Source organism: Drosophila navojoa, chromosome X (genome assembly GCF_054131105.1).
Source record: "Drosophila navojoa isolate 15081-1374.11 chromosome X, UAZ_NAV_1.0, whole genome shotgun sequence".
Lineage (NCBI taxonomy): Eukaryota > Metazoa > Arthropoda > Insecta > Diptera > Drosophilidae > Drosophila > Drosophila navojoa.
In genome coordinates, this window is record NC_142895.1 from 18,345,177 (window position 1) to 18,360,950 (window position 15,774).

The 15,774-nt window shown below is 41.2% G+C and overlaps 1 protein-coding gene and 1 long non-coding RNA gene across 2 annotated transcripts; one reads left to right on the forward strand and one right to left on the reverse strand.

The window, feature by feature from the left end:
* The first annotated feature begins 4,758 nt into the window (after positions 1-4,758).
* On the forward strand, positions 4,759-5,874 carry LOC115565005 (uncharacterized). Its single transcript, XM_030389929.2, has 2 exons — positions 4,759-4,896; positions 4,970-5,874. Exons 1-2 carry the CDS (start codon positions 4,887-4,889, stop codon positions 5,683-5,685), a joined length of 726 nt encoding a protein of 241 aa, XP_030245789.1. The 5' UTR covers positions 4,759-4,886; the 3' UTR covers positions 5,686-5,874.
* Positions 5,875-11,073: 5,199 nt separating this feature from the next.
* Positions 11,074-11,461, reverse strand: LOC149090683 (uncharacterized). Its single transcript, XR_016197571.1, has 2 exons — positions 11,301-11,461; positions 11,074-11,240 (listed from the first exon to the last, which is right to left on the reverse strand). It is a non-coding gene; the product is annotated as an uncharacterized LOC149090683 (long non-coding RNA).
* Positions 11,462-15,774: the final 4,313 nt, after the last annotated feature.

The following is a 15,774-nucleotide window of genomic DNA, read 5'->3' on the forward strand; positions in this document are numbered from 1 at the left end:
TTTGATTTAAAAAACATGAGCATGGGCCCGTCGATTATGGTCAATCTAGTAAAGTGGCTAGATACGGTACGTCGAATAGGGACAGTCCTCTATACTATGTATATTATATATTATTTACTAGAACATACAACTGTCATTAGAGTAAGGCATTTTGTGTTATATATGATGTATTTTATAATGTATGTATGCAGGTGTATATGTGTGTGCTATGCATTAAATACTTTGTAGTATGTAGTTTAGTATGTATACTTTTCTTAAACACTACTTAGACAGTTTATTTGCATATATCATCTCTCTAATACATACATATACGTACATGTATGTATATGGCATGAATACTACAATGTATGCATAGAGTATATTTATACTAGGTCTGTTCATGTAATCCCTATGTTAATGGTATGTATATACCGTGCACGTATAAGTTAACGGTAATTACCTCTAAATCAATGCCGGACAGCTAATCGTTAGCTCTAGTCTATATTACAAACTTTTATCTCTCGAGCCATAAACTCGCCAGACTTTCCATTGTTCCCAAACCAGACTCAGTCGGGTCGTGCATATCTGTATATATTTGCATATGCATTTTAGTGATTGAAGTGTATTCAAACGACGATGCTTAAAAAAAGCAAACTACTCATTCTGATTGCTGTTGCTGTTGTTGGCTGTTGTTGTTGGTGTTGTCACCGCGTTGCGACTAAATTGCCGTTGACAATGCTGACATTTCAAATTTAGACGTTGCCTGACTGTTGACCGCACATTAAAATGCGCCGTTTGTGTGCCACGGCAAGAGTGGGGCTGAGACCCCGACCCCCCGTCCAGCGAATGTCAACCCCTGATGCGAGTGCCGAACCCGGCGCCCCGTCACCCCACAGCTCACATCACAAAGCCCACGCCCCACTCGGCCCCGCCCCTCCTTCACTCGCTCAAGTGGCAGATAGCCCACAGCCTACAACTCACTCACTCACTCGCATTTTTTGCTACATTTTGTTTATTTTGTTAATTGTCATTGCAGACGTCGTCGTCGTCGTCGTCGTTGTCGTTGGCGTTGCCTCTGCCTTTTGTTGTAGTCGCACATAAAATTATGTAAAAATATTAGAAGAATTTCCGTTTCGCAAAAACGTGTTAAAAATGTTTACAGCATCGCAAAAAGGCAGCAGCAGCAGCAGCAGGAGGCGGCGGCGGCGGCGGGTGGGCCGTGCCATCAGTTCGACCTGCACGAAGATGCAGCAGCCGCAACAATGGAGTTGAAGGCGTCACAGATTAATTAGCGTCTCTGCGATAAAGCACGTTGCAGTTGCAAAGCCGCCCGCCGTCCTATTCAGAGAGCCAACGTGCACAGCCCTGGCCAAGATAACCACTTGGGCTCAGCAGCACCTGGAATTTGGAAAACCATTTGCAGCCAGAAGGAAAACGCCAACAGCACTGCGCAAACACTTAGCACACTCGAGGCATACGAAACACTTTAGTATTCGCCTAACGAAACAGTGGCTCAAAACGTGCAATTCTCTAATGAAAATTAAACTAAACTGGAAGCAATAAAAATGAATAGCTCAACTCAATAATGAATGAAAGCCTTGGATCTCGGGAGTATTTTTGTAGCTACCACAGACGGGCGATGAGACGGACGGAGAGACAGAAAGACGAACTGACGAACGGTTGAAGGAACAGATGGATGAATAGACAGACAAACGGACGGACGGAGGATCAGGCGGAGAGTGAGACAGATGGACGGAAGGACGAACGAATGGATAGACGGACGGAAAGACGAACGAATGGTAAGACAGACAGAGAGACAGAAAAACGAACAGTCGAAGAATTAGAAAGACAGACGGAGGAATAAACAGACGGAGTGACGATTAGACGAAACGACAGACGTATGAACAGACGGACGGAAAGACGGATAGATGGATGAATGGATAGACAGACAGAAGGAGGAATTCACGGACAGACTTGCGAACAGACAAACGGAGTGACAGTGGGACAAACAGACGGACAGACAGAGGCATAACCGGCCAGACAGACGAAGAGACAAACGGACAGAACAAACGGCTGGACGGAAAGTAAGAAGGATAGACGGCCAGACAGATGAACAGACAAACGGACAGACGAAAGAGCAGACGAACGTATGGACAGATGAATATAAAGACGATCGGATGGAGAGACGGACGGAAAGTGCTGGGCCAGCTCGTCTCACTGAATTAACATAATCCACGCCTCCTGCTGCCTGTCAGCCACGAGATGCCCAAATTGCCCATTTTCCTATCTGATCGGTCTACAAAAAGGCTTTAATCCAATTGAAAAATCATGAAGCTCAAACAATATGTTTCTTGAGATGGGCAGCTTAATTCGGTTGGTGCGGTCAGCTGTGGGTGAGGGAGGGGGGCTGTTCGGTCGGTTAATGTTGGCGCAATGATAAATGAAAGCAATATCCACGTCATGGCCATAATTCTCGGGGATAACTGCGACTGCAACGGCCTGTGAAGTCAGGGCAAATCGCAGCGCGTGCTGATTTATCTAACATATCGCGAGCTGCGACAGGACGAGGCGCAGTCTGTGGCAGCTGGAGTCGAGGAGAGTGGAGTGGGCAGCGTGGAGTGTTCGAGCGACTCTCGGCTGAGAAATGACGTCTAGACGTTTTTTGTTTTCGGCCAAAACAATGGGTCACACAGCAGCGGCTTCAAAGAGATTGCCAGCTTTTTATTAAAGTTGTTCATTTGGCTAAAAATTTCGCTTCTGCTGCTGCCACATCCGCGGGCAGCTGTCTATTTCCTTGGGTTCGTTTATGTTCTCTCTTCTCTGGTTTTTCCTCTCTCCTTTTTTATTGTGGCCTTTTTTTTTTTTTGTATTTTTGCCATTTTTTTCGTGGCATTTTGCTTAATTTTCGTTCTCTTGGCGCGGGTATTTTTGTGCTGTTATTTTACTTCTCTCCCTCTCTCTCTCTCTCTCTCTCTCGCTCTCTTGGAGTCCGGCTAACTAAATACCTGTATAAATATTTTATTACGCAAATGAAACAAGCATTGTTTGCATTTTATTTGTGTGCGCGCTGGAAAGCGCAGGTAACCGTACCACATCCTGCAACAGGATGGCGCCGTCTCTAACAAAAACACTGCGCCATGTCCAACTGCGCGCAGGAGCTGGCTAACTGCTGCTGCTGCTGCTGCCGCTGCCGTGCGGCCTCTTTCGGCCAGTGGCGAAACGGAATGGCCGCATAAAGGTGACGGCAACCGCCCCAAAGGAGAGAAGCCGATGAGAGCACGTGCCGTATCCGGCCAACGTTCATTTGCATGCTGCCAGCAAATGGCAATGTGTACTAGGGGATCGGACATGGTAACGCCAATGGGACTGGTACTGGTACTGGCACTGGCACTGCTACTGAAGCTGGCTATGCTCATAGGCATGGTAACGGGAATGGCAGCTAGAATGGGCGCCTCGAATGGGGCCGCCTTGACCACAGCACACAGTCAGCGGCGCAAGCCACAGGAAGCACAAAGAATATACAAGAGATTTTTTAAGAGCCACTACGTACCACACACAGAACTAAACTAGTAAATAGACAGAGGTGTACGTGTGTGGGTGTGCGTGGGTGTGTGTGTGATGTCTGTTTGTCAAATTATATTTCAGTGTATTTTAATAGAAAAATTTACTTGAAAATGAGCTGAATGAATGAATGCATATAATGTGAATAAATATATGAATGAATGAATTTAATGAATCACAAATTGTGGTCTACGAAATTTAAATATAGCTGAAGCATTAAGAGCTATAAATAAGAGACTCTGAGTATTCATCGAATGAATAGAATGAATAGATATCTTATGAATAAATATATGAATGAATGAATTGAAATTTAAATATAGTTGAAGCATTAAGAATCGCATTTGAATATACAAATTTACTTTAAAATGAACTAAATGAATGAATGAATTAAGAACTGCTCACAGAAATTGCAATATATTTCCAGCTTTAAAATCCAATTTATGATGAGACTTCATCTATATTCATTTATAACTGTGGGCAAAACATTGCTTAGTCACTTGATGAATGCAAAGCTGAGAGCTATCAAGTTTCCAATAGTCATAAACTAATGTTTCACACATCCATCGAATGAATTGAGAGTGCCTGAGTGCCGAGCACTTGGAAGTTATGCGGCTGCGAATCAACATTCAGTTCAATCGAAACGTGCACAATATGCTATTCATTTGATTTTGAGCCAAATTGACCCATTGTAGACGAGTTAAGTGCGCTGGGCCTATTGGCCAATTGGTCACTGGCCACGTAAATGTGTTAATTGGCGAACGGAGGGAGAAGAGCCGTCGAAAGGCAGAGCGAAATAGGAAGTTTTTCAACTATTTTTTATACTCATTCACTAAAGTGAAATGAGTATATTGGTTTTATGAATGTCCGTCTTGTGCGTCCGTCTGTCAGTCCGTATGAACGCAATTTATTTCGGAAATAGTGAAGCTATGGGACACATACTCGTGCGTATCTCCGACTTGTAAAGTGATACCTGATCCTTCCTCTAGGGGCGTGATGAGATTGAAATCTGAAATTTGCACTGCAGATCTGCAGCGAACACCCAAGATCAACAAGCTATGGAGGCGCCCAGTAGGCGCCGAGTAAAACTGCATTTTCTACATTATTAGAGCTAATCTTAGCTAGTAAATTGCTAATGGGATCTGAAAGAGTATTCTGCAGTTGGCAAGGCCCGACTGTTTTTGTTTTTGATTTTAGTTTGTTCGCTTGTTTTTTTTCGGTTGAGAGACGAACTGTTAACGAGTATTACGTCTAACTCGAAAATTCGAACGCAGTAATCCAGATAGAAACATTTTTAAAATTTCAAGTGATTAACACAAATTTGGTTTGGAATAAGAAATCACCCCGACATGCATAGCAGTGAGTGGACTTTAGCAGCCGAGATTTGTATTTTTTTGGTGATTAAATCGATTTAATCGACTTTTTGTTGCAGTATCGCAAGGCCAGGACGAGGCGAGGCAGCTGTTGCAGTGGATTAAGGGACTGGTGCACAGTCCGCGCTGTCACAAGCTCAAGGATCTCAGCAACGGAGTGGTCTGGTGCCGCCTGATGGGCAAGCTGCGACCTGGAGCACTGGCCAGCATACTGGTCATAAATCGGCCAGCGAACGCCAACGATTCGATGCACAACTATATGCTGCTGGAGTCGGCATTTTACAAGGCCAAAATACCCTGGTACTTTGACTCCAGCGCCCTCGTTGCTGGCAACACCGACGAGCTGTATCGCCTGGCCAAGAGCTTTGCCGAAATCAGTATGACAGCAAACGATCCGTTCCCACTGCCGATGCCGCCGTTCGGGCCCAACGGTCAGGATCGGCGTCCAGCCGGCGAAAACGAATCATCGGTATATTCGACCAGCACACAGCCCTCAATAGAGCCAACTGAGCTAGAGCCCAGCGAGGAGGCAGTGCTCAGCGAGATGCCCCAGACCCCTCTCAGCAGTGCGGAGCAGCTGAAGCAGCGTCTCGAGGCCATGTTCCGCAGCCAACAGGCGGCAGTTGAGGCCTATTTCGCTGAACAGTGCCAATCCGCCACAGCCCTGCCAGCAGCCATCAAAATGAAGTGCTTTTGCAACAAGTGCCAAAGCCAGGTCCGGGCCTTAGTCGACATGTCGTACTCCATGTCAAATCTTCAACGTCCGCTTGTATAAATTGTGTGCACATCAAAATTCACATACAACCAAATTCAATAGAACTGAAGTCTCTTAGAATCGGGTGATTCTATTCTATATTTGTGTCCAATTCCGACACTCAAATACTCATATCTGATTACTCAAATGGATATTATGAAACTCTGTGAGCTGTATGGGAAATAAAGCACAATTCTAGACACAACCGAACTGCGCTGGGCAAAAGTCAACGTCAATTGCAGCCATTATATGAAACATGAACGTTGCGCATACGCCGCGTGCGCCAGTTGGCCAAGCATGCCGTTTGCTTAGCAAATCACACAAATAAAATAAGTCAGTCGAGTATTGAAGTCGAGCTTATTCGACTGCACAATACTCGTTCATCGCTAAGATGAATTTAATCTTCTATGAGCTTCCGGGAAGGTATTAAAGGCAAGCAGAGGGCAGCACGGTCTTTCGGCAAGTCTTTGATCGACAATCGAATAGCGAAAAATTAGGCTAATGAAATGCTTGTCAAGTGAAAGTGACAAATCGACAAGTTGGCTAAATAGAGCGATCCAGCTGAGCTTTATATGCACGACCATGCTAACAAGCCCCTTTGTGGCCAAAGTCTCTATCAATAGCTTAAGTATTTCAGCAATTATGCGCTATTATAATTTAGCTTTATTTTCTGTGATGCGCTCTTTACTTACTTATTTAGCGGCCCAACGAAGTGACTTTACATTTTATTATTATTTATGTGAAGAAAAAAAAACCTGAAGTTGCGCAATATTTTCTTTAGGTCTTCCATGTATATATATATTTTTAAATTTTTAATGATGCAACTGTAGGATCGCATTGGCGGCCCTTTGGGTCATGGCAATTTAACAGTATTAAAATAAAAATAAAAATAAAAATATATATGAATAAAAATATAGAAAGAGGAAATTCCGATTGTTAATTGATTGGAAAAACTTGAGAAGCTTGGCTGAGTGGCGTCAATTCATCAGCGAAGGACGGGGCCAGCATATTTTTTGGCCTTAATGACTGCCAGCAGCAGCAGCCACATCATCAATATGAGCAGCAGCAGCTATGCTTTTGGCCATTAGCTTTGCCCATGCCAAGTGTCATGCAAGCCAAATGCATTTCCAACTCATTTAACTCGCCTGAACGTCCTGCTGCAACTTGTGCCTTGGCTTCGTGGCACTCTCGAGCTGCTCTGTTCACAGTCATTGCCAGTGCCACTGCCATTGCCATTGCAATTTTCCAACAATTTCATTTTCATATTTTTTTTATTCCGTTTTGCCGCTGCCGTTGCCGAAATATATGCGCGCTTTGCTTGATTTTCCATGAATTTTGATCACCTAGCCGAGAGTCTTAATGTTGGCAGTCTGGCAGTCTATGGACTGCACTGCATCCAGTCCGTTGTCCATTGCCCTCCACATGGCTCACCCTCTGCCCCTCTCTGTCGCCCTCTCTGACTCTCGCCTTCTGTCCGCTCGTTGGCTTAAATGCATTCAACATATGTGCATAAATTTCACACGTCGCGCGTCCGCCACGCCAGCCCTCCATGCATTTTACATGCACAAAAGGATTTTCAGCTCGGCATACTTCCATGCGGAAAGTCAGTGAAGCCAGTGAAGTGCAGCCCAGCGCCATCGAACGTCTCTCTTTCATGGCAACACTTCTGTGGTCGAAGATGCCACTGCCAACTGGCAGCGGGTGTAGCTTGTTTGTTAATACGACAACATTTAATTTTTAATCGTTGCATCCGATTCACAATGCGATTGCAGCAGTTCGGCGTGAGAGGGTGCTGGACGGGGAGCGGGGCGCGTTCGCTGCGGCAACTGCTCGTAAGCCAGCGCATCTACATATGTTTAATGAAGAGCGTTGCACGCACGAGTTGCCACGGGGTGGCAGGTGGCCGGAGCTACAACTGGCGACCCATTCCATTTGTCCCAATGGCACATCCCAGCCGTTTCCCATCGAGAGGCAGTCCGAGAAGCCACAGTAACAGCAGCAGCAGCAGCCAAAGAATTATGCACTGCAGCAGAGTCGGAAGAGAGTTACCATAGGTGATACTTGAGATCTAGATTCAGTAATATATTAATTGATTTTCTTTGAAAATAGAAGGCCTACCTATGGTAACTATAGGTAATACGTCATATCTATATTCTGTAATATACTTTATTGTTATTTCTTTAACATGGAATGAAGTTACCATAGGTAATGCATACGATCTATATTCTCTAATTTACTTAATTAAAATAGAATGGATTTACCATCTATATATTTGTATATATATATATATATATATGTCTATACTATTATTAAATATTCGATATTAATGAGCTGTGTTTGATTTGCATTTTTTAATCAATTATCAGTGAAGCATATTAGGGAATATAAATATATATATATATATATATATATATATATATATATATATATATATATATATATATATATATATATATATATATATATATATATATATATATATATATATGATAATTGATTAAAAAATGCAAATCAAACACAGCTCATTAATATCGAATATTTAATAATAGTATAGACATATTTGTTTATATATTTATGAAAATCTCATCTAAAATATTTTTATAATTATTTTTCTATGATATAGATGTTCTACGCATAACTGCAGAGAATTTGAAATAGTTTTGATCTTACTGGTTTGATCTTATTATGAAAATCTCTATATGTCAATATACATTTATATTTCTGTGCTAAACAAGTATGGATAGCTCTACAAAGATTTTGAAATAATTTTGATCTTAGCGAATCGATGAAAATCTCCATATTTTTAATATATTTCTATACTATAAATACGGTTAGGTCTACGAAGAACTTCAGAGAATTCTAAATACTATTGATTTTAGCGAATTTATTTATTTATGAAAATCAATATATGAAAAATATATGTATTGATATATCTATGAATAATTTTACAAATATTTTCAGACTAAGAAAGTTTTGATATACCTATAAATACTTCTAAAAAATATTTCGAATATAGATGAATTTAAATTAATAAATATTTTTCTAAATAAATGTAATTGATTTATTCCTTCGATCTATAATTTCTTGAACTGGATAATTTATCACAGTGTAGCTGGGTAAGCCGCCATAGCCTGTGCATTCCGCCGACTGACTCCACCTCTCTCTCTCTCTCTCTCACTCTCTCTCCCTCTTTATATCCCCCCTCTCTCTCCTCTCTCATTCCCTCTCAGTGAGCCTGCACAGTGCATATGCATTTAAGGGTCTGTACGTACTTACCAATACGTACGTATATATCTATATATATGTATATCCATGCCAGTTCATATGCACATATGCTGGATATCCGCGTCTACGTGGCTGGAGCTCCAGATAGATATGCAAGGGCTCCTCCTGACGCAGCAGCAAGTTATTATAACAGTTCATTGATTTTCAATTTTCAATGCATTTCATTGCGAGCATTTTCATTGTTTGCCCCTTCTTCTCTCATTTTTTTTTTGTTCCTGTCTGCCCCAAACTTTGGGCACTCGTTTTCGGGGGCGTGCCCGGGCAATGGGCCTGCATTCCCATGTTGCGTTTTCACTCGTATACATAAATTCATGGATAGTTTATTTTGGCAGTGCGAAAGTGGTAAAAAAAATGACCAGAATAAATGGAAATTAAGGACAACAAATTTTTGTAAACAGGAAAAACAAAAACAACAAAAATGAAAAAATGAAAAAAGAACGAAAGGAGTATGTAAATGATTTTACTTCCGCGAGCTGTTGTTGTTGTCTGTGGCCAGTTTTAATTTTTCACCAAATGGCGAAAAGGCAAAAATATTGTCCTTGCTGATTGACTGCGGCTTAATGGACTTAAAGTTGAATTTATTCCAGTCCAAAAATAAGCGCACGAGAGCAACACGCTGGGGAAAGCATTTTTTGCATAAACCCCTTTCAAATATATTTGAAAATGAAATGAGAGAGACTATGGGAGGGGGGTGAGAGGGGTAGGACAGTGAGAGCAGATGGAAAGTGGAGAGAGAGAGTGGGAGAGAGAGAGAGTAGAGATTGGAGTGGTGAGGAGAGAGAACGAGGAAAGATAAACAGGTGGGAGAGAAAAAGAGAGAGAATAAAAATGACAAAAAAAGAATTGAGAGAACCAAATAAACAGAGTGAGATCGAGAGAGTAAGATATGAAAATAAAAACCGAAAGAGAGAAAGACAGAGAGAGAGAGTGAGATGGAGAGAGAGAGAGAGAGAGAGAGAGCGAGAGAGAATTACAGCTCTCTCCGACTACAAAGAAGACGAAAAAAGGCAGAGAAGACTCAGCAAAAATGAGGACAGAGAGATAGGAGAAAAAGAGAGTGGAAAGCGAAGACAAGGGACCGAGAGAGCAAAAAATAGATCGAAATAGGAAGACACCAATATGTGGTGGAAGCCAGACAATAAGAGAGAGGGAAGCAGAAGGGAATGCAAGTGATAAAAAGGCAAAATGGATTCACCAAGAGCAGAATTCAAAAAGAAAGAAAGACATACAGAGGTAGAGAGAAGAAACTAAGAGATAGAAAAAGAGAAAAGAAAAGATACGTAGACACTGAGAGACTGAGAGAGTGAGGAAAGATAGAGATGGCCGCACAGAGGTATGGGAAAAGGGAACAACAAAAAGAAAGCAATAGCTTCGATTATTTGCTATAGTATCAATTGAAGCGTTATAACATTCTGAAAGAAGATAAAAGTGAGAACTAGCGTGTCTCGATGGAGCGGCTAGCAACACGCTTGGCGCGAATCATGGGACGCTACTTTTCTTTCTCTAGTTGTCTCACCTACATTTCGTCGCCGTCTGGGCGGACTTATGCAATGCGAATGGGCCAAAACGAAAGGCAACTAGCTGTACGCCTATATCATCTATTATGGACAGCTTATTATTTATTTAACATCATATTTTCGTCGCACGGCGACACATTTGTGCGCCGGCTTTTGTAAACGATTTCTGGCCCCTCGTCTCGCCCAGCGTCTTGGCGGTGCGCGCGACTTGTGATTGGTCATGGATAATTAGTAGCACTTTCCCGGGCCGGTCCGGACCGGACCGGGCCGGAGCGTAATTGTGGTGGCCATGACTTTGTCTTCTATTTGCGGCCACTTTCAAATTCGGCCAAACAAAAGCCCAGCCTGACCGCGCTCGCAGCTCGAAGAGTCGCATTCAATTAGACGCATTTGCCAGACTACCTAAAAGTGACAATTTCTAAGCAATTTCTACAACACGCCTATGCGGTGACTAGGCCGGCAAGTGCAGACGCCCCAAAGTGGCCCGCCGATGCCAAATGCTCCACGAGCAGAGAATCCATTTTGTAGCTTCGGCTGTGAATTCGCTCAGCTCAAACTTTATTTATCAGTCGTTGTCGAGAGTAACTTTCCGCTTAACGAGTCTCTCACTCTCTCTCAGCTGCGAGTCTTCCCCTCTAATCGTCCTCTTCATAGTCGTAGCTGTAGACGCCCGTCTGCTCGCAGAGATCGGGTGGCTGTCGTCCACGTTTCTTGCGCACCACCCGCTGGCACTGGCAGCGCATGCAGTGCACTTCGCCGTGGTCCCCACAGGGTCTGTCGCGGTGTGGAGCATCGATGAGACGGCTGATTTGATTAGCATATTCATTAACTCACTTGGTTTGCATCGCTTGGCGCAGCAAAATGCACAGGAACAAAGCCCAATTCATGGCGAAACGAATTATTTTTGACAATGCTGCGAAAAGTTTTCAATGCAAGTGACAAGTGAAAATCATATGTCAAAAACCAGTTGGCAACACTGACAGTGTTGAAAAAGTGTAAAAATAATGCACATTTTTGGGAGTACAAATACATACTAGAAAATAGATATTATTGTTAAAGATGATCTTATTCTATTTTAAGTCTTATAAATATCTGAAATATAATAAATAAAAACCTAAAACAGTAAAGTCACATAATGCGTAAACAATGCAGGTCTAGTCTAGTGCCCTTTCATTGTGGTAAAAACATATGGTTTAAATATTCTGGAACGCCTTCAAGAGCTGCCTCAAATGCATGAGAATCACACAGAGAGGCTGTTATTAAAGATAGAGTGCAATATATGGAGGTATACTTATATGTAGTACCTTATGTAGTACGGTCTTAATAGTATTTGTTTAAGCAGCATTCAAAGTTGACGACGTAAAATCAGGTATGTCGCTTATCTTAAGGCTTCCTCTCCTTATGCTGGCTCTCCATAGAGTCACTCTCTCTCTCTCTCTCTCTAGGCTCATTCACTGCTTGAGTTGAGGCACACTAAAGACATTTTCGATTGAAACTCTCTGTTTCCATTTTCATGTAATGCTATATTAGAGACAGAAAGCTGTCCCTCACACCTTTCATATCAAAAAAAAATTTACATACACATTGGTATATTTTAACGTTTATAAATGAGACGAGTCAACATTTAAAAGGAATATGCTCATAAATTTGAATTTTGTGCACCTCATTAAGGAGCAACTGCATTCGTTCCAGTCGCTGCACCCTTGAAGCCAGAGGCCGTGCGGCGTGTCCTGACCAAAGGCGCTGAACCATTTAATTCGGCTTGTTACCGAGGGGTCGGCTTTATATAGATGTTTATTTATGCACATGTGCATTGCATCTATTGGTTAGGGTTGGTTCCTGTGGCGGCGCCAGCTGCTCAGGTGGCCATTAGTTAGGAGACGGCGTTGGCGTTGACCTGCACAGGGAGCCATGGCGTCATCGAATTAGCGCTTGTATCGCAGCTATTTCAATTTGCAGCAGTTGCTGTTGCAGTTGCAGTTGCAGTTGCAGTGGCTGTGGCACCGCCAATTGCACGACGCTCGGAGTCAGCGCTTACTCAATCTAATTTCGGGTTGCTTTGGCGACCAAGCCGCAAAATGAAGCGCTTATCGCCTATCCACAAGCCCTGACAAGCCGACAATCAACATTAAAATGATGATAGTAGCATGCTGGACAGAGGTGATGACCCCACCAACTCCAACTGCCACTCCGATTTCCACTCCACCTCCAACTCCAACTGCAGCTCCGATTCCGTACCTAAGCAACGTGCGTCAATTACATTTTCGGTTGGCATTGTGAAATGTTCGATTTGGTTACCAAATTGACGCCATGCCCCCGGGTGTTGCCACAAGCATTGCCGTTTCACACCGCGCTGCCATACCCATGCCCATGCCCATGCCCGTACCGCACCGTTCCGCACAATACCAACATTGATTTAGGGCCTTGCAGCGCCAACGCGAAAAGTGCAATGCTATATATTCAAATTTATATATTTTGTATTTTGTTCCTTTTATTTCTTAGTTTTGCTGTTGCTTTTGGCTTTTGGCTTTATCGGCAGGCCATTAGCTATGCGCATATTAAAGTTGTGCTAACGAAAAATCAATGGCTTTCAGAGCGGCACAAATATTTTTGTAATATTTTAAAGATTAGAAATATTCTTGCAATATGCTAAGTGAGTATCTTATATGCAAAGAGCCATTAAATATTTTTAGAAATTTTTGTTCCCTCCCCAAATATTTTCATATGCCAGCCAAAGCTCAATACCTACTCTAAATATATGCAGAAATAATATCTGCTTATCAATTTACTATCTATCTACTAAATCACCCAGCTGCTAGAGCTATTAGCGATTCATAATGCTTCAAATCGTTAAAGCTAAAATTTTGCAGAGATTCATTTTTTTGTTATTTAACAAATTGAAATTCATAAAAGAAAAATGATTTCATAAAACTTTTTCTATTTATTTCGATTTTATTTATTTGCTACTTTTTTTCTATGCATACGAATCCGCTTAGTACTCGTTTATAAATACTAGAATGGCTGTGGGTGTCAACAGTTATATGAATAAAAAGTTGTATTCGGCCCCACAAAGCAAAACTTTGAGAGCTCCAAATTATGAAATACCAAAAATTGGGTGCCAAATATTTCGGTTTGATTTAAGTTTGGCAGAGTGACCTGGCCGAGAGTGAAATGCAATCAATTAAATAAATGCCTTAAATTTTATATGCAACTCGTGAAAAATTTTCATGAAAATAATAGTGCAAAAATGTAGTAAATTACAATAATTTGAGAGCAATTTGTAGCTATTAAGAAAAAAAATTATATTTTTGTATTAAATTAGATATTTTTGGTTGAGAATTTAGTAAACGTAAAGCGTTTCACAAGGATAGTAGTGCAAAGAGAGCAGTCCATTAAAATAGTGGCATATAGTTTAGTATTTAATACAGTATTTTGGGAACAATTTTAAAAGAATATTAAAATAATCATATTGTGTATATTAATTTAGATATTTTAGTGTATATTAATTGAGATATTTTATTGGTTAAAAACTTAATAATACATAGTGTTTTATAAAAATAGTAGTGCGAAAAGAGTAGTTAATTAAAATAGTAGCATAATATTTGGTATTTAATGCAATATTTTGAGAACAATTTGAAACTAATATAAATAATAATTTTATTTTATTTTTTTTTTTTTTTTTTTGTAGATTAATTCAAATGTTTTTCAAAAACGGAGTAAACTAATTTTAGTAGTTCACAAAAATAGTAGTGCGGAAAGAGTAGTTAACTAAAATAGTAGTATGCAATTTTGTATTTAATGTAATATTTTGAGATCAACTTGAAACTAGTATAAATATAATAATTATTATATTTTTAGATATATTTAGTTAAGTTTTGGTTAAAAACTGAGTTAAAAAATTAGTATAAAATGCAGTATTTAATGCAACACTTGAATAATCATATTTTTGTATGTATTTAAATTATGGTTTGGTTTGGCTAAAAACTTAGCAAAAAATAAAAATGGTAGTACGAAAAGAGAAGTTAACTAAAAGAGTAGTATAAAATGTAGTGAAACATTTGTAAATAGTAAAAAAAATTAACAGACATATATGTATATACCATGGTTAATATCTATAAATGGGACTAGTCATAATATATGTACATATATATGTATATATTGTAAAAAAGACAAATAGTTAAATATATTTGAGTAGATCTTCTCAACGCCCATAACATTTTATGGGATGTCTTGAAGTACTGAAAAGAAAAGTACATAGCTCTAAATATCTTCCGAATATATGTATGTGTGTATATAGATATACACATGTATAGATGTATATAATTCGACAGAAAACTGTCTTTGGCAAATTGTGTGCTGCTGAAATATTTCATCGAGCACTTCAACAAGTTTGTGCTCCACGTTCGCTCGCACAGCTTGTAGCCAGGGCTTGAAGGGCCCTTTGCACCAAATTTGTGGCACACTAGTAAGTGCAACTTGTAGCTGCCACCGGCTGCACCACTCCAAATGCCAAATAAATATATATAGTCTATATGTTTACACATATAAGTATACGTGCCATCTATGTCCAACAGCATGCTGTCTGTCCCAACACCCCGCTAATCTCTTCTGCTGCTGCTGCTGCTGCTGCTGCTGCTGCTGCTCGTCAGCGTCCGAAGCATTCATAATGCATGAGCCAAGCTACTGCCCCGTCGGATTCGCAATAATTCAACTTTTGCCATCGACAAGTTCCATGCATAAAAAACTAAGCGCTTCATCATTTAAGAGGCAGCCTAAACTGGGAGAAAGGTGTTGCTGCTGTTGCTGTTGCCGTCGCTGCGAGCGCTTCTCCATTTGCCAGATTTCCACATTGCCCAAGCTAACCGATGCCAGCACGCCCACAAAAACGCCCCAATAATAATTTTTGAATGCAACTGCTGCTGCTGTTGTTGCTGGCAAGTTTTTTTTTTTGTTGTCGCTACGCAAAAGTTGCTGCTGGCGCTTTCCAACCTACGACCCCCACAGCCAGAGCCATAGCCAGAGCCAGAGCCACAGCCACGCCCAGCCCACGCTCAGTGCGCCCAACTCTTGTCTAACGGAATCTGTGTGTATCAGTGGCCAGGATTTATGTGTTTATATTGCGAGTTTGAAGTTAGTTTGGCACTCCGCGCCTTTCTAGGGCAACAGTTGTTGCTCAACACGATGCGGCGACTGGGCAGAAGGGCCGTGGGGTGGTTGGGTTGGGTTGTGAAGGGGCCGGCAGGAGCTACAGCTCCTTGGCATGGGAATGCGGTTGCACAACTGGCGGACGGGGCGCATAAATTGTAAC